The 26,963-nt window shown below is 36.9% G+C and overlaps 1 protein-coding gene and 1 long non-coding RNA gene across 8 annotated transcripts in view; both read left to right on the top strand.

The window, feature by feature from the left end:
* CCSER1 (coiled-coil serine rich protein 1) overlaps positions 1-17,130 on the top strand; it is a 627,741-nt gene extending 610,611 nt beyond the window's left edge. For 6 of the 7 annotated variants that reach the window (XM_068187575.1, XM_068187574.1, XM_068187578.1 and 3 more), the window contains one exon: positions 16,235-17,130. In XM_068187575.1, the coding sequence (XP_068043676.1) occupies positions 16,235-16,720 (486 nt within the window). In that variant the 3' untranslated portion in view covers positions 16,721-17,130. The remainder of the gene's footprint in view (positions 1-16,234) is intronic. The other variant, XM_068187579.1, reaches the window with a different exon arrangement.
* Positions 17,131-18,817: 1,687 nt separating this feature from the next.
* Positions 18,818-20,379, top strand: LOC137472475 (uncharacterized). The gene is made up of 2 exons (XR_010998204.1): positions 18,818-19,462; positions 19,501-20,379. It is a non-coding gene; the product is annotated as an uncharacterized lncRNA (long non-coding RNA).
* Positions 20,380-26,963: the final 6,584 nt, after the last annotated feature.

Here is a 26,963-nt window from a genome sequence, read left to right as displayed (position 1 = left end):
TACCTTTTACAAGCAGTGAAGGTGTAAGAACCATGTGTTCTGGACTGGAATCCAGAATGCCTGAGTCAGTCCTAGGGTTGAAAGATTCTTGTGTGAAATGAGAAAATCCTTCTCTCTGTCATGTACCTATTAACTGATATTTCATCCTTTTTTCCCTTGACTGTAATCAGAATAATTGTATTGATACTTGTGAAGTGATTATGTAGTGGAGGACAGTATCTGTATGAGTGAACATGTTAAAATGAGGGAAGTGTAAATGAAAAGGAAGTATTTAAGCTGAACTTCTGAAAGATGAAAAACTCAAGAACTTTAGACCTGGCGTCATTCTTCAACTGGCACATCCATAATGTTTTACATCCTCCTATGACCAGTAGGATTTCACACCAGCATTTACTGAATCATTTTATCTCCCAAATTTAGTAATAAAATTTGTCTTTACAGCTTCTTTTTAAAACCTGGAAAATATACATACATTACACTTTTGCAGATAAATTTTTAAAAATGTCATCCTACAGAACAATATATTATGTCTGGTTTTAAACAAATCTGATCTCAGTGGAAGTCAATTGACAGCTAGTGCTTTAGGATGATGTAGAGTCCATTCAAATCCCATGTAAATTTGTTTATTCCCATACAATTTTTATTAATAATTTTCATCCTGTAAAGAATTATGAAAGGGTCAGTATATATTTTAGGTTTTGATTTGGGTTTTTTCATCATTTACTTGAAGACATGACATTTACCATGATGATGGCTTTAATTTAATGGCCTAATAGGAACTGAGATATTTGGATGTTTATGGCTTTTTCCTACTGAAACAGTGAATATGAAGTTCCTGAACAGCACAGTCATGTTAGATGGTACCCTTGGGAAATACCAGATTTGGTGACTCCCACTGATGTCACACAGAGAAAAGTTCAGGCATTCTTAGTAGAGTATGCTAATAATGGGTGAATTCTTGTTCTTACAAAGTATCAGGGGAAGACAAGGAAATGAGGTATAAGAATGAAATAATTTAGAGAAAGTTCAGCCAGTACTTGCAGCTGCTTCCATGCCTAGACAAACCAGAACCAGGAACAAGTCTCAGATAGGAATATGGCAGATCCAGTAGCCGTGAAGGCTGGATGGAGGTGGCAGGGACATAGGACTTGGAGTAGGAAGGTTGTAGTTATGAACAGGGAAAACTGCAGATGGCTGGGACATCCCAGCACTGCAGGTAGCTGGGATCCTGTATAATGCCCTGTGTCTATAGGAATCTTCCCTTCAGGTGCAAATGCCACTGGTGCATCACAGCACAAGAGAAGCAGAAGTGCTCTGCATCTGGCAGCAGAGTTCAGGCAGGGGAGGAGATGGATTTCCACCAAACTTTCTTGCATAACCTTCTTTCACTTTCCACATCACTGGCCTCTATTAAAAAAAAAATAAAATTTCGGTCTCCCTCTTTCTCTTCAGCTGATTGTTCTGGCTTCTTTTCTTGTGTGACTAAAAAGCATCTGATCAGTGAACTGTTTTGGTTGAAAAATAACTTTCCACATAGAGAGAGGCTGGAAAGATGTAGTTTTCATCCACACCAGCTTCCTTATTTAATTCACTGCATAGCCACTCAAATGCTGACACTGGCACAAGGGAATTAGCAGGGATGGCTGCAGAAAGTTAAACACTAAAGGTACAAAGCTTAATGCAGCAGGGTGAGTTTTGCACACAGAGTGTTCTGCCCCATATTGGCTAGCACAGCAGTGACTGGTTTAGTTGCTATAATTTTAAAAGGTGTGGTTCCCAAGAGAAATATCCTGTAGAGAACCCCAAGTCCCCAGAGCAGAATTTTAAATAATGCTGTGTGGATGCTATGCCCTGCTTGAGGCGATTCCCTACTTGGTAGATGTCCTGTTACAGCCTCATGTTTGAGAACAAAGCAATAACTACCACTGTTAAACACAGCAAGTACAGCCTGAACAGAGACACAGCTGCTAAATATGGGGCATTTCTGAAACAGGCTTTGGAATGCACTGCATCTGTCAAAATACACACACCAAACTTGGCAAGATAGGGACATTAAGGGCTTTTTTTAATACCTCATTCTTATAAATTATTTCATTCTCATACCTCATTTCCTCGTCTTCCCCTGATAATTTGTAAGAACCAGGATTCACCTCTGATTAGCATACAGTACTAAGAATGCCTAGTTAAAGACTTTGCTGACACAGTACAAATGAGAAGCTGCATATATTTTTCTTTAATGTGTCTTTTTCAGATCAAGCATTTTGCGTGCTAAAAAGTCAAGCTGTTGTTGTTTTCCTCTAGTAATAACCATAAATGTTAAGAATAAAGTGAAAATAGCTTAGCAAATTACCATATATTTCTTTCCCAGGAGAATGAAACAACATATAATAGGTGTTGTTTATGGCACTGTAGACTAGTTAGATTTAGTGTGCTTTTTATTTCACATCTACACTGGCTATACATATATATATATAATATAATATTTCACATATACACTGGTCAAATCCAGACAGTACATCATTTCAGCATTTCTAGCAACATTATAGAAAATATTACCTGTGCAATGTGACCTGACCTGTTCTTACACTTCTTGTGGGTAGGAAATTCATCAATTTTTTGCTAGGGTAAAGGATTTTTTTCCTTTCTGCATTTTGGTATCTGTGTGAGTTTTTTCCTTCTCTGCATTCATGAGATTTGTTCTAGGCAACATTGTTTGAACACTATTTAATATTAAAAGCTCGAAGGAGGAAGTAAAGTATTTTTATTAAGCAGAATCTTAAATAACAATCAATATTTTTTCTGTGTAAATATCTACTAAACCTAGAGAGGGAATTTTGAACTATAGGTATAATTTTTTTTTCTTCATCTTAACATACAAGTCTGCTTGATCTTATTTTAAGGTGATTGTTACCGGGTTAAAAAAAAAAAAAAAAAAAGAAAAGAAAAAGAAAATATTATATGTCCTTATTAGAGGTTTTGGGAGCATGTGTTTTAATATTAATGAAAACTTATAGTTGGTCATTTTGGTTATAGATTCTCATAAGGGTTTGTTGTTGAACTTACAGCATAAATTTAGATAAATCCACCATTATGATTTCAAAGCAATGGTGCTCTTATCTCAAAATCAAATTTGTTGAATGCAGACTATTTTTCAAATAAATAATTTCTGAAGCAAAGGGAGAGTCTACGTTTCTGCTATTTAGAAGCAGTTTCATTTTTGCATTGGCATAGGATGTATTTTTCTTCACCTTTAAAGATTTGTATTCACATACACCTTCGGCATTGCTCTTCAGGTACTAAAAAGAATGTTTTAAAAGCACTTTAAAAGTGTTTTACTTTCTCCACAGCAGCTGCTTATTACTTGCTGTCCTATATGCTTTTCTGAATTTAAAGGAAACAGTTTGAAAAGGTAAGATCCCCGTTTCAATTCAAACCCATTTTGCAAAGGAGTCAGTCTGAGGGTTTTTTGGCAACCCAATTTACTCCATAGATCACTGCATCTCATGGAAGGATTTCAAGTGTCTGTGTCTTTCCCATATTTCAAGAGCAGATAGTTCATGGAAGGGGAATCACGGTGTCATGTCCCTGGTCAAGCTTGCAGAAGGAGCATGACTCCAGCTTTGATAGTCTGCTCCTCTTCTGGCAGGGCTGTTCAAATTCTTTGGAGCTCAAGGCAGGAGCAGCTCTCTGCACTGGAGCCTGGCACTCAGGCACATTCAACATTTTCTGTTGTCATTACTCGACATATTGTCACTGTGACTGTTGGACAGATTGATTTTTGGCATAGAAACAACTGCAAGCTGGAAGTTCTTCTTTCTTGTAGCTGTGCCTTCAGAGAAATGAGGAAATAGAAAAAGAGAAGGGCAAGGAAGAGAAAGATCAAACAGAGATGCTTCTTGGACCCGAGTTTTCCCAAAGCAGCAATGTACAGTGCATTAAGGGGTAACTGATAGGGGTAGCTGGGCTGGGTTGGAGGTTTGTGATAATCAGGCTTGGTGTAGAGCTTCTGCATTTCATTTCCTTCCCTAGCACTATGCAGGCAGATGTCAGCATGGCAGTTTGTCTGCTGAGAAGTGTGTAAGTATTCCTCTCTCCATGAAGAGCCAGGAGTCAGCTGTTAACCTGTTTGGCCAGAGGTGAGCTGTTGAGCCTGCTCTGACAGGGTGCCTGGGAGCTGTTGATTGCACGTGGCAGGTACCAGTGGGTGGGTGTCCTACTGCTTGCCAAACTTCCTGAGGTTACTCACGGCTCTCTATGCAATTGCTCAGCCAGTTGGAGGGAAATGTAATCTTGGGACTATCCTGGCAGATGTAAAATAGATATATGTTAGGACAAATAGGCTGAGTTGGGTTCCAATGTGCTCCAGTGCCCCAAAACTTGATTCATTAAATTCTGGTTGATAGGAAAATGTTTGCAAATTGCACTTTACAAAATTTCTCCTTGAGATTCCTAAGAAGACACTGGTGCTTTTTCAGCACACCTAGTTGTATAGTCATCAGCATACTTGTTTTTACTCCAGGACACCCTGCTTAATCAATCTCTATTTCCACTGCTGAGAAAGGCTTTTACTTTGGGACCAGAGCAAAGAATTGTCAAACTAGTGCTTAAACATCTTCCACATCACAACAGAGATTGTGTTGAAGAGACCAAAATGTAGGTGACATGCACTAGCTGAATGTCTGGAGACAGCAGAGTGGGTTTATGCCCTGAATTAGAGAGTATTCCCGGTTTCCTGCCAGGTTTACAAAAGTGAGGGGAGTAATTTTCCAGTGGCTGAGAGGCAGAAATCCAGAGGTGAGATAGGCAGCTTGTAAGATATCTGCTCCCAAATAATCATCACCTGTGCATGGTAAGCATAGCCTACAGAGCCTGCTTTGGCTTGGAATATTCTGGGAGTTGTTTGTGTGTGCTTCATAAGTTTTTAGGAGTTGGTGGATGTCAGTCAAATATGAGACTATCTTTTATCAGTCCTCAAGGTGTGTGTTGAGTGTGTGCACTCACAATGTCCTCCTCCATGAATTTCAAACATTGCTCATCTTTTATCTCTCCCTTACAGTTAATTGGAGGAGTCTGGAAATGTTGCCTTAGACAGCTTTGCTGTCTGTGTGCAGTTTTCTTATCCAGCTTGTAGCTTTCCTGAGCCGAAGCACAGTTTTGGCTATATTGACTCAGTTTTTAGCTGTATTGGCCAAATTTTTATCCAGTTTAAGTATTGTTGGTACCTCTCAACCAGAAGACAGGCTCGTTGCCTGTGGATTACATTAAACGGAACCTTTGTGGGTAAGCAGCCATTTAAGAATATGCTGTTTTGGCTGGTGAGGGAAAATGAGAATATCTGCAACAGTAATAACACTGCAAAATTGAGGAGTTCATCTTCAAAGGGATTTCAGTTTGCAGCAGAAAATCTGATAGTCAGGTCAGAGATCTCTCCTCTAGAGAGTGCTTTGAGAGCTATTTGTTGCTTGAATGGTTTGACTGCAAACCATGCAGGTCATGCCACTTAAGCTGGTGAAAGGACTCACCCCTTGGAAAAGTTTGTATTCCTTGCTAGATTTAGCTGTAAAGTCTTCTGGTTTTACTTAGGACAAAGCACTATTTCTGAGATTCAGCCCTGGTGAAAGTGGTGAGCAAATAGTCTGTTATTTTTATTCTCAAGTGAAAAACTAACATAATGGGCTGTAAAGAAAAGAAATTGTAAACTTTTACAAAGAAAGGGTATACTGTAACAGGCAGTGCCTTCCTATGTGCTTCATTACAGAAGTTGGAGGTATAATATGAAATATAATCTTGCTAACTTTCCCTAGGCTAGGCACAGGAATAGAGAAGCAGGAACCAACAGAAGTATTCCAGTATTTTTTGCCAATTTTTTAATGTCAGTTCTCCTAGAAGGAAAGGTAAAAATTAAAATTTCAGTGGATGTTTTTGTTTGGTTTTGTTTTCTTTTGTTCATTTTCCCTTGCTAAGTTTGTGTAATATAGTTTTGCTGAAGGAAATAAGGAGCTTTTATGCTGAATTGATTGAAATAACTGCCTTTTTTTTATTTCCCTCATATTTCCAGGAAAGTAAGATAGAAAGGAAAGTTACTTTTCTAAGTAACATGATCTTGGTACTGTAAGTTTGGGGTTTTTTTAAGTTTTGGGTTCTTTCTCATTTGAAGGCTGTACTGGGTTCCTCATGGTCATGCATCCTGTATAATCATTTATGTAAGAGAATAGGGCCTTCAAATCATAGATCTGACTACTTAAATGACCAAAAATGTCTCCAGACTGGCTTAACTCCAAATCCAACCAGCACTTTGTCCAAGAATTGCATATTCCCAAATGTTTTAGACAGTAGTCCATAGTCCACTCTGCTCTGTAGGGACGCTATCTCCTAGCAGCAGTTTTGTCAGCAGCAATATGCATACTTTTTCTTGTTCAAATACTAATGTAGGATTTGTCACCAGAATAGAGCAACATTTCCAGTAAGGACCTGGATAGCATTGTTCTAAAATTATTTTAGTGGATTAAGAAGAAATAAAATGCATTCTCCATAACTTCTGCTCTTCTAAATTATGCTGTAATTCCACCCCCTCTTCTACATTACCTGATTTCACCAAGAGAAATCTATGGCTCCCACTGCAGAGAAGGGCAAACAAGATGATTATAATGGCATTTTCTAGCCTTAAAATACATGAAATACATGAAATAGTTTTACCTTGTTAGAGTTCATTTTCCTGGACACTGAGTAGCATGTCTCATAATGAACACTGTCCTGCACTAGCTGGGTTAAAGAGAGCTGAACTAAATGGATCCTTAGAGAGGTATAGTAAAAATGCTATGAAATATTTTTCTTCTTTTGTGTAAGCCACTAGTATAGGCAAAAAGAGGTTATTTGATGCACTTATCTGATGGGTTATTTTACCTATGTGAAACTTGGTTTGTCTGAAATTACACAGTAAGGGAAATTTTCTATCACCACCAACTATTGACAATTTAGAAATGTTAAGAAGATAAGGTTTGGGATATTTTTAGAACATAATGGATTGATGACAGCCAGCATGGCTTTGCTAAGGGCAAATTGTGCCTGACAAATCTGATGGCCTTCTACAACAGGGTTGCAGGTGGTTTAGGGAAGAGCAAGTGACATAATCTATACACCAAGCTGTGTGGTGTGGCTGCCACGCTACAGGGGAGGGATGGCATCCAGAGGGACCTGGACAGGCTGGAGAGGGGAGCCCACAGGAACCTCAGAAAGTCCAACAAGGCCAAGTGCAAGGTGCATGTGGGTCAGGGCAATCCAAAACACAAACACAGGCTGGGCAGAGAATGGATTGGGAGCTGCCCTGCCCAGAAGGACTGGGGGGTGCTGGTGGATGAGAGGCTGGACATGACCCAGCACTGTGCACTCACAGCCCAGAAAGCCAAACGTGTCCTGGATCATGTCCTGGATCATGTCCTGAATCCAAAGCAGCGTGGGCAGTAGGGGAGGGAAGGAGGGGATTCTGCCCCTCTACTCTGCTCTGGTGAGACCCCACCTGCAGGGCTGCCTCAGCTCTGGGGTCCCCAACATAGGAAGGACATGGACCTCTTGGAGCATATCCAGAGGAGGGCCTCAAAGATGATCAGAGGGTTGGAGCACCTCTGCCATGAAGACAGGCTGAGAGAGTTGGGACTGTTCAGCCTGGAGAAGGGAACATTCTGGGGACACCTTACAGCTCATTCCAGTACTTAAAGGGGAAAAAAGAGGAAGAGTGACTTTTTACACACAGAGATAGTGACAGGGCAAGGGGGGAATGGTTTTAAATTAAAAGAGAAGAGATTTAGACTAGATATTGGGAAGAAGTTCTTTCACAGGGTAGTGAGGCACTGGAACAGATGGCCCAGAGAAGCTGTGGATGGCCCATCACTGGAAGTGTTGAGGACCAGGTTGGATAGGGCTTTGAGCAACCTGGTCTACTGGAAGATGTGTCTGGCTGTGGCAGGGGGGTTGGAACAAGGTGATGTTTAAGGTCCCTTCCAACCCAAATCATTCTATGGTTCTGTGATTACATCATTCAACTGCAAACACTGTTTTGTTAAAGCAACTTCTCTTTCATGTAAATCAGTTGTGTGGAATCCTTTACAACTACTTAGACCTCTTGTCTGGGAGTTCCTTTCCTCTCTCTGACAAGATTTTCTTGCTGTAAATATATTTGATGGTGACAGATAGAGATTAGAGAACAGAATTTATATGGACCAATTCTGTACCAACAAGGCCAAAACATTCTCGGGTCAGTGGTTTAACAGAAAAAGAAAAAAAAAAAAACGGTAGAGATATTCCCTATTCCAAGAGAATACTACTTATTCTTTTGCTATTTCTAAGATTGCCAATGCTTTAAAAAAAATAGGCATGGAATGATTCACTCAGCATAAATTTATAACCATCATAGTAAGATCTTTGAAGAAAATATTTTTAAGGTCAATTTTTCTATTATGAATGAAGTCTCATTCACTGAGTATTGTCCAATGGTGCAAAGTTCATACAGATTTTTTCCTGACTGAATCCTACAGCAGTGAGTCAGTATCTTTCTGGAATAGTAATGCTTTATCCTGTCATAGGAGTCTGTTTCTTCATCTTGTTCAACACATTAAACCGAACAAGTTAAGGCTAGGGATTGACTATAGTTATGTTATCATTTTTTGGTCCAGCCACAAGGAAAGGCTTAATTATAGAAATATACTTTTGGAATTAAAAAAAATCTGGCTACTCTGTGATATTTCATTCCTAAAACAGGTGCCCTCATATACAGATATTAGAGTAAAAAGAATATTTTCCCTTTCCCCTCAAGAAGTATCTTGGTCTCAGTAATCTCATCATACAAATAAAAAGTCAAGTAAATTTAAGGTTAATTAGGATTTCTTTCCTTGTCATCAGGATAAAATTTGCCCTTTGTATTAGTCTGCTGATTTCGCCTTTGCAGACTGTTTATTGACCTGAGGGGCAGTGTCGCTGATTAATAAAACAGTAGCTGATCATCATTTGCCAATGTATGCAATTTCCCCTGCTGTAGTGAGTTATAAGTTCAGCCCTTATGGCTTTCAACAGTAAGGATGCTAATTTATGGAACTCATTTATGAAAATTTAATAGAAGGAATTTTTATTGTTGTTAAATAAGGTAATGAAAAAAGATGAGTGTTGGCTAAGTACAATCCATCTGGGGTTTGTGTGTTCTTTTATGAAAAAGCAAGTAATGCTTACTTCAGAAGGCAGACATTCATTAGAAATCTGATTTGTGGCATTCACTAATTGAAAGCTAGACAAGAAAATCCTGAACTCAAAGATAAATATATATGATTATTTTCTTCACAGAAGATATGATATAAAAAATATACAGAGACACAATTTGAGGCCCTATAATATGCCCAGCTATTAAAGCAAAAGCCTCACATGCCAAAGTATTAGGATTCTTATCCTAAACATAGGGTCTTGAGGAAACACTAAGGGAGTTTGCTCTGAAATTACTAGCATCAGTTATGCCACAGAGCACCTTGACTGCAGACACCTGTGGCTTTTTATATGACTGTAGCTAAAAGCATGGCATAAGTGGCCCTAATTTCTCTTGAGTTGCACAGAATCGGTGAGACCCAGTGTGCTGGGTGAACATGGGGCCTATCCAGTCCCGTGGAATACAGTCTGGTCCAGGGGCAAGTTTCACTTGGGCATCTTATTCTAGACTCTGCTACCTGTAACCAAAGGTGGAACCTGTATATGAAAAGAGCTAAATGAAGAGATTCTCCGCACTGTTGGCTGATACAGCTATGTCTGCCCAAAGAACCTGAGGGTATACAAGATCCGTAAAAAAGATGCTAAAGCATCTGTAGAAGCAGAAGTGTTATGAGAATTGCTGGAGACGGGGGAGGTAGTATTTGCTAAAGACAGGATGTTTTCTAATATTAGGGATTTAACAGATTTTTTAAATGTGTGTAAAAGTTCATTGCATCTACAACAAAAGAAATGTTCATCACCTTTTCTGCTTTGACTTTGTCATCTTGGGTAAGATCTTAGATGTAGACTGAGAAACATAAAATTTGTTATTTAACATAGAATGTCCTGCTGTTTGGTAGTTCTGTCACTGAAAGAGCCACACTATTTAGTAACTTTCTTTTTCATTAGTATTTGTGAGTTATTTAAAATTTTTAACCATAGTGTTTAACAAGGTGTGCTTAGTATCATGTAAATGAATTCTCTAGTATTTTTGAAGAATGTGATTAACAGCTCCAAAGTTCCAGTTGTTTTATTTGGAAAGTGTGATAAACAGCTGTAAAATGCAGAATCTTCTCCTTAGCTTTCCTAATGAGAAAAATCTTCCACTTAACCCTTGAAATGCAGTATTGAGAATGCAGAGCAGTGATTTCCTGTTACTAGAAATTAGTGGGAAATTCTTTGCTGTTTTCTTCCTGCTTTATAAAACAGCACTACGTCTTTTACACCTTGATGTCTTAACTGTGTATTATTACTCAGATAAATAAAATTTGTCAAGGATAATTCCATGTTGTGAGAAGATGAAGATCTTTTTTAAGCACTCAGTCTGTTACTTATCATATTGTATCCTCACTACCATAAAATTCTTTTAGGACTATAGTTAACTTTTATTCCATTTGCCTGTTTGTTTAAATGGCCTTATGGCAAAGAGGCAGCATTTTAGTATCTCATAATTTTTGCTTTCAGTAAGGAAATGGAAGTGTTTAAAAGGCAGAAAGAAAAATGTTTGTGATTTATGTTGACTGCATTCATTTTATAAAGGACAACAATACAGCTGACAAATTGATCAGCAGCTGGTTCTTACCCATAACATGTTGATACAAGTCCATGCCTTATTTTGCCATGCTGGACTTTATTTCTTTCATTTGTCCTGTGTTGCCAGAAGGCAGCATCATATGTACAATAGATGAAGGTCTGGATTGTAAAAGCTACACTCTCAGTCCAGGTGCTACTGAAATCAATAAGAGTGAGTGATTTTTAAGAGACTTGAATGAAGAACAATTACCTGCTGCAGCTAAATTACATTTTGTGTTGAATCATCTCTAGGCTGGAAACTGGTAAGCAGAAAAGTGAGGAGGTGTAGAAATTAAGAAGCTGACATAGTGACAGATGTGGCATATCAAAGCACTGAGTTAACCTGTGTTTTGGTAAATTAGATCTGCACTTTTATAAACTGCCAGAACTGCAAAAGGCATCTGAAGGTGTCAAAAGCATCATGAAGGGCTTCATCCTTCCTATCCTTAAAAGAAATATAGAGCTATAGTACCTTGTTTTGTGTCCGTACTCCTTTATGTTGCTTTATGTTTTAAGAGTTCTGGGCTAGGCTGCAAATTGGGACAGTTCTGCGGCAGGTGCTGCAATCCAGCTGAGACCTCACAAGGACCAAGGAGGCCATGCTGGGCCATGTAGTAAATATTACATTGGAGAACACATTTTACATGCCTTGTGTATCAACAAACACAGAATAATTAAGCAGTAGAAAACATGACGGAATCCAGAAAGTCTTCAGGTTCCTGTCAGAATAATTGCTCTCTATAGTGTGTTTCCATTAACACCTCTGAAAGTGTAAAATCCTTTGGCGTGGTAAAACCATGTTCTTGAGCTACAGCATTGTTTGGTTGTCAGGGTGCAGCAGGTACACTGACGAGAGCGTGTTTTGTTTGGTTTTATTCTCTATGTCTGCTGTCACGATGATGTATTTAAGAAAGTTGCTGTACTTGGAAAAATTACATTATAGGCATCTAAGACTTCCAAATGCCTCTGGGCACAGACATCTTAAAAATCTGCACCCTTTTTGGGGTGTTTTTGTAATTCATGTAGTTTCCTGTCATTTTTTATTAGTACTTAATCACCAGACAGTCAGAAACAATATTAATTTTCAAATGTCCTGCAGCAGTGTTGTCTTGTTGTTAACTCTTGTCATATTTCAGTCATTGGCTTTGAAAATGGAAAGTGATGAATGGCTGCAGTGTTTTGTTCATAATGTCTCATTCTGGAGCTTTCTATAAAAGTAGTACATTTTCATTACTTACCAATGGGTCGTTGAAGGGGCTTGGGTTTTTTCCTTAATATAAGAAAAAGTTATTAGACTTAAAATCACAAAAATAAACCCTCAAAAAATTATGGAAAAAATATTTTAAGAATATTAAGTTCCCATTTTGGTCCAATCCTAATTTATTTAGCGCTAGTGTGGAATGATCAAACCTAAATTATTTTGAACTTTCTCACACGTATGTACCTTAAAAGAGAAGTGATCATGATACAAACTGACTAAAATTGCACAGCCAATCAGATTTTAATACATTTTTTTTTCCTTATTGAGAACTTGACTCAGCAGGAAGGCATGCACTTCTTGTGAGTGTGTTTAATATGATCAGGAAATTCAAATCCAGATGTTTTCTTAAAAGTTAAGACATATTTGAAACAACAAAGGAGGCCTTTTCTTTCTGCTGCATATATTTAAAATGGGCTACTTCTGAAAGAAATTTCAGAACCCCATTTGCATCCTAATTGCAGCCCATTTCCTGAGTCCACAGTTAGGCAGACTATTATAGAGTGGCACTGGGGATTTCTGGGCAGAGAAATTGTTGGTTCTAGCTGAGCTACTGAAAAATAAAAGGGAAAAAGATGAATGGATTTTTTGCTTCAGCAGTCACCAGCTGGCAGTTCAGCTCCTTGGAGCTCCGCCAAGCAGCAGTTTACAGCAGCCCTGCAGCTGCTCTAGGCTGGGCTGGAGCACGACTGGCACCAAGCCACCTTCAGCTTTGGACAAGGACTCAGCCTTGGACTTGGCCAACAGATGCACTGGGATTGTGGCTTTGCTCGCTCATGTCTAATGCTCAGAGAATGCAGTTGGTACCTGAAAGTTCAGTGCTGGGAAATTTGCATTGATTGTGTGCAGGAAGATAAGGAGAAATAGGTTAAAAATAAATGTTTAACTTTGTCCAAAGTCAGTTTGGTTTGGGAGTTTTTTGGTATGGCACATGTGGCTTTTACTTTTGTGTGATATTTTTCTTATTTTGACCAGTTCATAAGGATCCTAAATAATTGTAAAATGGACCAGCAAGTAAATTTGGTTGCACTGCATTCTTTCAAACTAAATTACCTGAATTCATCAAAAGAAAATTCATTTCAATCCTGTACGTTGCAATTTTTATAAAAATGTTATAATCCTACCAAAAAGTAACTTGCATGAAATCAAAGCAGCACTGGACTTCTTATTGACAATATTTTGGAGAGAGAACAGTGTTATTGGGATGAGGAGAGGGGAGAGGATTTCTTGTTGATTCTGACTCCCGTCTGACAATTGTTCTCTCTTTTCCTGATTAGAAGCTCTTCTTCAATCATTTATCATAGATAACAACAGGATTGGGTTTTGGCAGTGTTTCATTAAACTCTCTGCTCATTTGATGTGTAACTATGCATCTGATATAAAGAGTCTGTCTTTCCTTGTTAACCATCTTATTATCTTATGGCTGAGGACAGGGCCAAACCAATTTCTTAAAATTCTGATAGCATATTCTGAATTTCTGTTGGTGTTTTAATGTAGGTAGATTAGCTCTTAATTTGTCACCACCTGGTAATTGTTTAAGTATTCAATAGGAGGGGAATTTCAGCAAGTTACAGTTTCACAGAACTAAGACCTTCCCTAACTACATGCATATTATTAAACATTTACTTGTGTATACACACATATTGTCTCCTCCCATCGGCCAACAACCAGAAGCCAATATTTCATAGACCTACAAACCAAGCATTTGTTTTCTAAGTTGAAAATACTTCATGTGAAATAAAACCTTGATAAGGAAGAGGAAAGAAACACTCCAGTGCTAGATAGTCATAACAGCGTTTCATCAAGTTTAATCAAGTTTCATCAAGTATAGGTGACAATAAACAGCTGAATGTAGATATAATTTTGCATTAAAAAATCATGAAACCATTGTGGACAACTAGATGAACACGAATTAAAAATTTCAAGCTGTTGCCAAATAAAATTACTAACCTCCTGCTGGAGTAATTAATAAGAAACAGATGAAGTAGTCCTTTATAGGATTAATAGTGTTTAATCTGCTTCATAATGGTGGGGGATTACCTTGAGTATTGTACTCCTGAGCCTTCTACTTCAAGAAAAAAATAGTGACATTACTGAAGGGGATCTGTAGGGAAGAGAAGTGTAAATGACTCAGAGTCTAGCAGATGAGTCCTATGAGAAAAAAATCAATGTGCTATTTTTTTTATTCTAGAGCAGAGAGGATTAAAGGGTTGCTTGACAGCATTCTTTGCAGCCATAACCACGTATTCAAGATCAAACAGCAATTCCTTCTTAATTTTCACGAGAGAGAGAGAGAGAGAGAGAGGAATGGTCTTGAAGCCAGAAAGATACAGTTCAGACATTAGGAAGACCTTTTCTAAAAGTAAAAGTAATATAGTGAAAAAATCTTAGAGGAGAAGGCTGTACAGGTTACATCAATGAAGGTCCTTAAACAGATGATTACGGACCATAAATGTCCAGAGGGATAAACTGGAGTTAACCAGAAGTTCAGGATAGACTGGAGGTCCCACCATAAAGTTCCTCTAAGGTTCTATAACAATCTTTAGGTTTTCAAAGATACAGGGTGATATATGGTAACTCCTGAATCATTCCCTTACAATAAATGCTTGGATTTTTGACAGGGCATTAAATTTGACTCTTGCCCCAGTATGAAGATTATATTTACTGGCATGGAAATAAATGATAGATAGATAGATAGATAGATAGATAGATAGATAGATAGATGATAGATTAAAAGTGTTTGAACTTACAGACAGGTCCTCCCAAGAATGATACCCTAGGAATTAAATGGAATTTTATTTCAATACCTGTGTGCTGCAGATGTAAAAACTGAAGTCATGTTTTCCAGAAGTGTTCTGCTCCCATTTATGAGTCTGTGTGCAATCAGCCCTGAATAAAGTGGGAAATAATTATGTTCCAGTCCTAATAATTTTTTTTTAATATCATCTCCGATGCTTAAAATGTACTGCAGTCCTTATACCCAAACCTGCATATGGCTCTGCATGGAATCATGACCATTAGCCTGCACTAAAAAAAGGATTTAAGCTATGGCTCTGCATGGAATCTTGACCATTAGCATGCACTAAAAAAAAAGGATTTAAGCTATGAATACTGACAATATTATTCTTCTGTGTTGCTTAAAATAGAAATGCATGTGAAGTGATACAAATCATTCTGAAACAATATATCTGAGTTTCCTGTGGAATCATGGAAACACCATGAAATATTTTTACCCAAATATTGTTGGAAGGCTTGGTAGTATTTTTTATTCTCTCAGCTTTGTTCTGCAACATCAGAGCCCATATGTCAATGTAAATGTCGAGAAGCTACTCCTGTGCCTTTTCAGAGTTCTGTTGCAGAAAACCTATAAGGAGTCAAATTGGACTTACGTTTCAAATTAACCAGTTGCTTTAACCATTCCCTGGGAAAGGGTACCATTATCTCCTCCCCAGTCAGGTGTTCTAGGGACAGTATGAAGCATCACACCAGGTACGCAGTGAAAGTCTGCAGTGATCTGATTTGCCATACACAGATAAATTACCATCATTTCAACAAAATCAGATGCACACATGCTTGCATAGCATCTGAAGTTGGTAACTTGCTGGAATCCTTCTTACATTGTATTTTTTTCCAGGCAGCTGAAATAAAATATATGCTCTTCTGTAGAATGTATTTGACTTGTAAATACACAACAAAACACCTGGATTCAAGGGACAGTGAAAATTGAACATGTTCTGAGCTTAACCGAGGCATGAAGTTATTTACAAAATATGTTCTTTACATTTTGTAAGGATTTGAGAGTATTAAGTGTTGAACTCTTTGCAATCAAAATTCTCTTTGTTTCATTATGTGAAATGCTTTTGAAAATCTGCTTAGAATTAATGGAAACTTCTTATCCATTTATTACATTCTGGAAAAAAAATCCTCCTTTGATTTAAACTATTTTTTTAAGGAAAATGCCCAAGTCATTACCTGTAGCAAGCATTTTTCAATCCTAGTGCTATTAAATGTGAATAAAGTTTTGGAAGTTTTACCATCAATTGGAATCATCTTTCATTTTAATCTGCCAGACCCATGTGCTGTTCATGTGTAGTGAGGAGTGGTTTATGTACTCCACACCATTTCTCTACTGTGCTCTATTGCTAATACTTTTTGTTTTGTCTTCTTTTGTTTCCCCAGACTACATATCCAATCAGAATGGTGAGCCAAAATCTCAGCACAAAGGACAGAAAGTCAGCACTTACTCCCACCGAGGACCCTTTTAGACACCCACCAGGCAGCCAAACAGCAGCATATGAAAGCAAGAGCTGTCAGCTGTCTAATTTGTGTCTGAGCAGCCTCCTGAAGGAGAAGGAGATCGTGGAAGCCATCAAGCACACCCAAGGCACATACGAAACCCTGGCCTCAGAGGCCACCCAGAACGGTTTGGCTGTCACAGCCCCCAGCACAGCAAAGCCAGCATCCAAGGCCGACAGCTTCCCTGTGTTCTCAGGAGCTCCAAAAGACCAAAGTGCTGTGCCTCGGCAGCACACCACCTTCACAGGGAGACTGGGACAGCCCCCGAGGGGACCCATCTCTTTACACATGTACAGCAGAAAAAACGTTTTCCTCCACCACAATTTACACACGGCAGAGCTACAGACTTTAGGTCAACAAGATGGCTAACAAGGTGCTTATTTTCTTGCCATGGAAGGAGAGTTGATTAAAGAGGGATGTAAGCTCACCTAGAGCTCTGTCTTCAGTTCTCATCTGCTGCTACTTTCATGTAAAAAAAAAAAAAAAAAAAAAAACTTTTTCTGTAGGTTCCATATTTTCCCACCTTGGACTGAGGCAAAAGGATGAACGAGATTGTTAAATAACTGGGCTGATTTGTCGTGCAGAAGTTGCCATGAGTTTAATAAATGGGACCATTTGGCTGGCACTGCTAGTCCAATATTGGCTAAATATATTTTACCCCTCTGTACGTCAGTATAATTCCCTGAAGTTCTGGAAGATGGTCTTAAATAAAACCTGTATGTTTAATAATATTACTGTTAAAGTAGATGTGAGGAATAAATAGATAAGTAACTAGTAAACCCTCTTGAATTTCATAGAGATTAGGGAAATAAGGAGTCAGAAATCTTTAAGGACCTTCTTTTTACACATTTCTTTTTAATACAGTGAAATTTGGTAACTTACAGAGTGTTACCACTTCCTGCTGTATTTGTTTCATGAGTGCCTCATGCTACAAGTGGAGGAAGTGATTGATTTTCCTCTAACAGGTTCATAGAGAGTTGCCAGGTATTTGAGTCAGTAAATTGGGTCCCAGACTGAGGATGTCAGCTTGTTTCCTCAACTTTCTCTTCCCTCTTCACACTTCTATTTAACTACATTTCTCTGAGTGTTTCTGTTCTATGAGGGCATGTCAAGTTGTGGTGATCTTTGTGCTTTACAGGCACTGTAGCACTCATGATGCGATGTGACATTCTGCTGTGTAATTCATCCTATAATTTCATTCCACTTCCCAAACCAAAAATGTGTGAAAGCCTAAAGTAAGAGAAATCATCATATTACCCAGGCCGAACAACCTGCATCAGTCACAATTTCTGTGGGCTGTATCATCTGCACTTAAGGACCTGTTGGTTTACACCAGCTCAGTGGGTTTGTTAGTCTTGACATGTTACAGACAAGTGAGATTAATTTATTGCCTGGTCTCATGGGAGTATGAAATCATCTAACCATGCCAGAGAACTTGGAGACCTGTCAGTTGCAAAAGATCCGGTTTTCCCCTCTCCGAGGCTTGGGGGCTCAGTTATTCCAAACATGTGGCATATGTGAAACATGACACTTGGTCTACAACCTCTCTGATGCAGGGTAATCTGTTTGAGTTGTAATGGCACGTGCAGTTAATAGTTTAAAAATAATTTGGCACATTTAAGTACAATTGAGGCAGATCTGAGTCAAGTCACTTCTCTCTTTAACTGGTGATTAATAAGGAAAGACAAGCGTGCAGCACATTCTCACACACAGAAACAAGCCATTGTGACTTGAACAGATAGCATATACTGAAAAATAAAGCTTCTGTAGCCACTAAAAACTTGCAACTTTTAAAAGTTAAGTCACATAGAGTATATGAATTGAAGACAGAATTTTACCTAGTGTTAAATATATCTGCTTCACTACTTAATATTTGGATTAATACAAGGAAATTGTATTAACAAGTCTTGCTTAAACTAAGGAAAAAATAGACCATTATCTTGGCAGATAGTCTGTAAAGTAATTTCAGTAGTCTGAAATTTCAGGCTTCTATTTATTGAGGATTTTATTTTTATTAGAGCAGAATTTATTACATTATCTGATATTGAAGAGAGCAGGTTTTTTCTAAATATTCTGTAGTGATAATTTTGGGTATCCAGAGATGGATACATAAGAACCAAGACAAACATTTGCCAAAATTCTTCATGTTCATGTGTGCATTGCAACTGCCAAAACAGAATGTGCAAAAATTGCAAACACAGCTTTACCGAATTAACTGTGGCTATTCAAGACTCCCAGTCCTGCATTGAAACTCATCATTTTAAGCCTACCAAGCAAGTTCAAAATAGTAATAACATAATTTTGCTACTCAGAATCACTTCTTCTTCTTAGCAATATGTTAAAGTCATGGTAGATTGAAAGGACAATTAATTCTTACTACCAATTCATTTCAGTATTGCTCATCTCATGAGCTGATGTATACAATTCAATTTCAGATCTGTAAATAAACAGACACTGTAATCAAGGATACAAATGTACTGTACTACGTTAAAAAACAAAACAAAACAAAACAATACCCTCTTCAGTTTTAGGTTATGTACTGTATCTATAGTTGTTTTTTTCCTGGGAAAATGGACTTTTGGATTACACTTTATTAAAAAAAAACATCTATAAACTTCGAAAATAGCATTCCAAATGCTACTATTTTCTTGGAGAATCTTTTATAGAGCTGAAACTTTAAAAAAAACGGAAAAAAAGCAGTTCAATAAAAGTGAGGGATATTTTTTAAATGTCATCTTGAAGCTGTTTTGTATCAGTATTTTCAGCATTGTTATGTTATTTGTAATACTAAGTATAAATCTCACCCAGAGAAGGGTATTAGCCACATGTTAATGTACAGTGCAGCAGTAACTGTAAAAGAGGTCCTTTCTTTGGTCCTCTCGTGTATATAGGAAATCATAAAGCAACAGCATGTGGACATTCTTGCAGTGAATTGAATCCTTTGTAAAAAATCTCTAGTTTTTTAAGAGTTCCATGTACAAAATGATTTATACATTTCTCCAAGGATGTACATATCCAAAGACATGAAACCAGGGGGAAAAGGCATTTATTATTTTTTTTCCATGGATGTATCTTTCTTCCCTTCTTTTTTTTCTCCTTCTGTACAACAAGGTGTAACTGCAAAGTTTCTACTTAAAATGACTTGTTAGTTCCATGTCTTTCACTGTGATAGAGGGCATTTTAAGGAGGAGGAAATCCCCAAAGAAAAACTGTTTCCACTTGAAGCAGTGTCTGTCCCACTTTCTTAGAGCAGTCATTTGGCAAAAGAAACCTTAGATCTGTGCCCTAAATATTTTTTTAAAATTTACCAGAGCCACACCCAAAATGTGCTTTTCATCGCCTCTAGACTTCCCCTGACGAGGACATGTTCATAAGATACAATAAAATGCTAGGGCCAGCTCTGGTCATAAATTCTTGAGACGGAAGGAAAACATTTGTCCAATACTGTTTTTATGTTTGGCTTTCAGAGCAGTGGATAGGGTTTTTTGTATACGTTGTGCATGTAGATGAAGCTCAAGCTGTGTACTTGTGCATACTGGAAAAAGAAACCTTGCTACAAAGCTCTCCTCTATTTAGGCTATTTAGCAGCCTATGCAACATCCAGCAACAGAAATTTCTGTCACCTTTCCAGGCATGCCAGCCCTCTCTAAGTAAAATGAAACAGCCGGAATAGATGCCTTTACTTCAGTCCACACTCTTACTGTTTTTTATTCCACACACCTCCACATGAATGTTAGAAGGGCTTTCCTTGTGTGGCTTTTTTTTCTGGAAATTGTGAAAGGGTGTATATCCAGACTAAGATGTTCAAATGATGTTTAGATAATAATTTGAAAGCTTACCAAAATGTTCATGTTTGTCCTACAGGTTCATTCCAGTCATTACAGGTTCCTTACCAATAAAAATTGGTGGTTTTCCCTTTCCAAAAAGCCACTTTGGAAGCAATGATTTCTGTCTGTGCTGATTCACTTTATACTGTTAAATACACAGTACACTTTTCAGACTAATAAAATTAAGGTGTTTACAAATCAGTACTGTACTTTACATGCCCTAAGAGTTGTGCCCTATCTCCCACGGTTTGCTTGGTATGACACTGACTTCGATTAGGTTCTACTGAGTTAAGTCTCTGATGATTGGGATTGTGGCCTTTAATCCATCTAGTCTCAGTTTATGCACAGGAGATCTCTAAATCTGGAAATATTTCCTGGTTCACAAAAAAGACAAGAAACTACTTAATCTAACAAAAACATCAGATCATGGTCTATGGTGAATGCACTTCTTTTTCCCCTTCACATTCAAAAGCAAAAAAACCCTGCAAACACCTTTGTACATCTACACAGTTCACAAATGAAGTAGAGTAACATCTAACAAAATGCAACATCTTGAAATAAATACCTGGAGAAAAAAATACAGGGGAGTCTTCTCACAGATGTTTGTAAAACTGGTAAGTTTGTCAAGATACTGGGAAGTTCTGTACCTGAGTGCAGTAATGAAATATGTTCTGTGGCCTCTACCACTCTCACTCTGATGAATTTTTTTGAAGGGAGAGTTTGCTGTTTCAAGCTTGCTCTAGACAAAGTAGGCACTACAGTGTGAGAAAGTACATTTAAAATATCTATGGAGGTCTTCTCCCAGCTGGGAGAAACACACAGCATTGTTTCCAGGATGTATCTTAGTGTTCTTCAGCCAGCAAGAAGTTGACAGAGATTCCTCCAAAGAACAGCCTCAAATCATGCAGACCACAACTGTCTTTAAAGGGACTTTACTTTAAAATATCCCGTATAAGGCACTTCTAAAATAATATGGAAATTTCAGCAACTGAGAACACACCTTGCTAGGGTTTTTTTTTGTTTGTTTGTTTTGTTTGTTTGTTTGTTTGTTTTGTTTTGGTTTTTTTTCAGATAAAAAGGCCATGTGCTGGTTTTAACATTGTAAACTCTGTTTGGAACTTGCTTGCTCACTGGTGATCTTCCCAGGATGTGAGAGTTTATCCACTGTAATGGGTATGATCCTAACTCCTCACAGTATAAAGACATTGGATATCCTCCCTGAGGAGCTTGACATTTGCAATGTATTTTCAGTCTAGGAGAACTATCTGGATTTAATTATCTTCCTTCAAGGATCTTCAGTTGTTGCAAAGACAGTAGAAAAGAAACTTACTTATTGACGTATTTTGGAAAGATTTTGTGGTTAATTTTTATTTAAAAATACATTTAAAATTTATCTCCATGTATCTAAAGATGAGAAAATAAAAAAGGAAAAGAAAAAACTTTTATCAGCATATGTTTCCCATAAATCTGTGATTCTCACTAGCCACAGCTGTCACTTGCATTCCATACAGCTGTGAAATATTTTTGGATTTGTTGTTTTTGTTGCTTTTTGATTACCTGGAAATCATTACCTCTAGTTCTGAGGATTTTTTTGCCATCAATCCAGTACTTGAAACACACAGGGAGGGCTGTTGAGGATTTCTGCAGAAGTAATCCTGCTACTCTGAAAGCAGCGCAACAGGAAAATACCTGGAGGTCGCTGTGTTTCCTGGGGATGGAAAACCTATTCTGAGGGATCTTAACTATGAAGGATTTGTGAGAATCTGATGGAGGTGGCAAGTACCACATGTGCTTGGTTTCTACATCCACATAGAGGCTGTTGAACAGAAAATACTCCACTGAGAATATTTCTCTAGTGGGCAAATACTGTCTTCTTATATTCTGTATCATGACTCTGTCTCTCTGGATTTCAGGAATGTTCCCCTTAGGTATGGAGTTACATTGACTCTGTGAGACAGGTTGCAGCACGGTGTTGTTTCTGCTATGAGAAGGCTCCACTGTTTTTTTTTTTTTTATTTCAAATATCTCATCATTAAAATATTTTAACATTTTCCCCCAGAACTGCTGTGCTGCTGGGGTAGTAGAAAGCAGTGCATTCACAGAAAATATCCCTTGCCCATCTGGGTAGGCTGCTGGTGAGATGAGGGGACAGCTGATTTGCATCTACTCAAAAATTGTCAGACTTACTTAGGCACCTACACAGACAAATACATTGCCAGGTTTGACCCTGCTTTTTGTCACATTGAAAAGGCCCTAAATGCATATGGGTATCAACAGTAGTATTTCAAAGTAGAATATATCAAAAAGTAGAATTTTAATTTATTTTGAATTTTCTATTTTATGTCAATGCACTTTATATAATGGTTTCATATGAATTACACAAGGGCTTTTATTTTTTTCTAACCTAAACTTGATTTCAACAGGATTCAGAATTCTCTACTTAAATTTAAGCATGTAAGCAATCCCATAAAACAGTCAAATCCCTCTTCTTTAAAAGCTAAGAAACAAATAAATATTTTTTCTGACATAAACAATATCATTCATGTTTATTGTTTGAAAGGTATGATGTATAAAAAGTATTTTTACTTATATCTAAATATAACTACTTTTCAAACACCACATAAGTAGAAAAGACAAGAAACAGCCTTCATACTAAAGTCACTTGTCCAACTATACCATTAGGGTTTGTTTGCCAAAATACTATTTGCTTTTTAAAGAAAATCTATTTGTTTTCCATGGTTAAGAATGTGAAAAAAATAAAATCTTTTAGGACATGCTCTACAGAATATGTGGAGAGATGACCAATATTGCCAGGAGAATATAAGCAATCAAAGTCCTTAATCAGTGATGCATCGGACGTGTTTTAAGCAAGAGGATCAACAGGATATAAAAAAATCTGTGTAGGAGGAGAACAGATGTTTTGTTGCTCAGAAAAGTCTAATGGAAGGGTGAAGGCTGACAGATTAATAGCTCTTTTTCTGTTCAGGGCTGGTGCTGCAGAGCCATTTGCTGTTAAATAACACTGAAGTAATATATTTATGAAGTAAATCTATTGGAATAACAAGAAATGAGATAAAATGGTTGTGTAACACTCCAAAGTATGGCTGAGGGTACTTCCATAATTTGATCAAACAGCATCTGAGTGAATTTACATCCTTTTATTACCAGGGTATTATCTTTATCTGAAGGATAAGTGTAAGTGGAACAGTGCAATTTGCATTGTAACATAGAAACAATTCAGACAAAAAGAATAAATGAAAATATTCTATCTCTGAACTCTTGCACATTGTACAGTCTTCTCTAACTATCTGGAGCAGTTTTATGTAATTTTATTTCACGCAGCTGTGGTAATGCCTTTATGTTGGGCAACAAGGAGAAAACATTGAAGAGAGTCATGACCCCGACCCTACATCAAGAGCTGCACTTGGTTAACAGGGTCACAGTTTTGGTTTCCCTTTCCAATAAGGGATCAGGGATCTTGTGAGAAAACTTTATACAAACATCCCCACAAACAGCTTGGCCTATGTGAATTTTAAACTGGTTAGGGGAAAATTAAAATTTTAATTTTAAAAATTGATTAAAATTCTGGCTATTTTTGAAAATATGTTCTTTAGTATTGCTGAGGGCAATTAGAGAGCTTTGGGCATTTTTCTATAAACAAAGGTGTTCTGTTTCATGTATTAAAATTGGAAATTTTATCTGATCATTTCCTTATTTTGAACTTGTCTGTGAGTGTCCTGCTGTCCAGGATGATATTTTTTAAAACTACTGACCACTGTAAAAATTTCTTAACTAATAAGACACTGAATTTTCTATTCTGTGCTACTAAACATCCATTTAATTTTAATAACAGTACACAGCAAGGCTATTTGTTATATACTTTTTAATTTTGTTTTTTTTTTAATATAATTGGCAATACTGTAGAGATTACTTAAATTAGAGACTTTAAAAGAACAACAGAGATGGGAAAAGGGGGAAAATATAACTTGAAGGTAAAGTATATGTAATGCACTGTTAAGGAGTGTTGAAGAGTAAAGTTCTGTGGGAGATAAGGTAAAGCTTTTTTACTGAACACACTCCAGTCAGTCCAGGCTCACTTTGCTGATTTAGATGGTAACTTAGATTTAAAAGGAAAGAAATGAGAATATTTTTGCTAAAAGACAACATACTTAAAAATCAACTTGGAGCAGAATTTGCAATAGTGAAGGTATTTGCCTCAAGGAATGGTCTGAAAAGAAAGCTGTAAAATGTATGTAAATTCTGATTAAACAAGTTCATTAATGATTTTAATGGTTTTACTCTACAAAGCCATGAATTGGTTAAACTCACTTATCTAACAGGCAAATACTTTGTAATATTTAAGAATTGCCAAGGTATAACCCAAACCTTTGACTTTAGTACTACACATCCTCTGATTTTTTTTTTTTTTATTTTCTGTTGTTTTTTTTAATTATTTTGAGGTTTTGTTACTCCAGTGCAGTAAGAAACTGATTGTTTCAAATTCAGTCATTTTGCACTGACTAAAAACAGATATGTAGCCTTTAGGTGAGAGCACTGTTGTGTTTGAAGAATATCAAGCAGCATTCTGTTTTTTAAAATCAGATTATTAGGTAAATAATTTTGCAGATTTCTCTGAAGAGTTATGGCAGTTTGTAAAACAGTTCTGTGGGATTGTATTGGTATTATTTAATGGTCATTTGTTTGTTCCTGGTTTTAGTTGGCATTATTTTTCCTTCTATGTTTTATGGAAAGAAATATTATTTTTGAATATTTGTAGAGACTTTTAACTTTAAACCTTATTGTAGAGGTTCACATTCATATATTTCCATATTTGAAATGAACATAAAGGGCTCTTACAGGTTTTTTCATTTCATGCTGCTGAAATTTTATTTGTTAATAAAAATCCTGTGTTCCAAGATAAGCCTGTTGGTTTTGGTTTTGTCTTTGAAATAGCTCATATTTCTTTGGCATTTCTTTATACTTTTGCTGGGAAATACATATTGCACTGTAATAAACACTAATTATTTTATGGCTTAATGCTATTAGCAATCTGTCACAATCAAGAGATGTATAATTTTTTCTTGAGGTTCTTAATCGCTTAATGAGAACTCTAGATTGAAGATATTTGATACTGTTCTAATAATAAAGTACAAACACCTGTGAAGAACATTCTATAAAATCTAAAGGTTATATACAAAAATTCTACTGTTTTGCAGGAAAAAATAAACATTCTGCCTTGGCATTTTGCAAATTCCTTATTACACTATTTCCTGAGTGTCCAAATAATTTTGCTTACAAAACATTTCTCAATTCCCTACTCCACTTCTCAGTTGTTTTTAGTGTGAATATAGTAATTTCCATAAATAAAATTAGGCTTTACTTTTGGTTTTCTTCTCTTTGGCATCTTGTTCCACTATCTTCTTTTTCTTTTACAGTATTCTTTTACAGTATTTTACAGTATTCTTTTACAGTATTTTATTTAGTTTTCAACTAAGGACGTTATAAAGCACTCCTTCACTTTGTTTCATTTTTCCCCATCTAAATGATATGTCTTCACCTTCAAAGACCAAAATCATTCATATTACTTTAATTCAAATATAGAAAAAATAAGCAAACTTTCACATTTGCTAGGCTATAAAGTATTTTTCATCACTAGCAGCAGTATATAAATAAAAGAAGCAAAGACAACCAAAGTGATTGCTCATTGTGTCATAACAGAGTTCCATTTCAGCTTTTCCCTGCATGTAAATAATTCTTATGGGCTGCATTGCTGCATTCTCAGACAGGAGGTTTATTTGTTGGGAGAGGTTCTGGTTATTGGTTTGGGTTTGTTTGGGTTTTTTTTTTTTTTACATCACTACCAGTGCACAATTTTCAGTGCCTGCTTTGAAAGCCTCAGCTCAGCCTCCAATTCTTCATCTAGAAATGGCTGCAGCTCATTTCACAGTACTTAGATGCCTACTACTCTCTCAGTAATACTGTTTAAAATATATGTCCCACTCTAAGCTGGTTCTTCCTGTTGCTATCCACTCTTGAATAGCTGCTCCATTTCAGTGCTGTTTATAGGAATTCTTTGCAGCTTTTGGGTCCCTGGCAGGAATATGAAGCTTAATAGGTTATTTGACTTTATAGCTTTATACATAATCTTCTAAGGAAAAATAAAACTGAAATAGTAGAAAAGTTTTTAATCTGATATTTTTCTGTGAATTTAAGTTACTGTATGATCAGCCTTCTACTAAATGAAGCTAAAGAAACATCAAATTAGATGCAAGTGCTGGAAAGTGGAAGATTCTTTGAAATTAGCACAGGTTATGCAGAGTGCTTGGGAGCGAAGGCAGCTTTCCCACATCACTTCTGTGAAACTTGATTGTGTCCAAAATAACAGACAGCTTAGTCTTTGTGTTGTGATGGGCTTTAAAGTGCCTGAAAATGTTTTCATAGTTACATTATATATGTTTTCTTACTTCCTTGTAAAGTGTTCTCTTCTTTCATGAAATGACAGAACAGCAATTTATTCCCTATCACAAAAATACCTCAAAAGCTACTGATGACTGAGTGAAACAATATTCATCAGACAGCAAAGTAATTCCTCAATTAGCTTGTATGTATTCATAATATTTTATGTTGGGCTATCTCAAAAAATAATATGAATGTTGCTTTAGGAAAACTGCATATCAGAGAATGAGCTAAGCATTAAACATAGTTTCAGATTGAAAAAAATACTACTGTGAAATTAAAGGAAATTGATCTCTGATTTTTCAAGTGTTGGAAGCACATTAATAATC

This window comes from Anomalospiza imberbis, chromosome 4 (assembly GCF_031753505.1).
Source record: "Anomalospiza imberbis isolate Cuckoo-Finch-1a 21T00152 chromosome 4, ASM3175350v1, whole genome shotgun sequence".
Classification (NCBI taxonomy): domain Eukaryota; kingdom Metazoa; phylum Chordata; class Aves; order Passeriformes; family Viduidae; genus Anomalospiza; species Anomalospiza imberbis.
The sequence above is the reverse complement of the archived record's forward strand: the minus strand, read 5'-3'. Positions and strand labels throughout refer to the sequence as shown.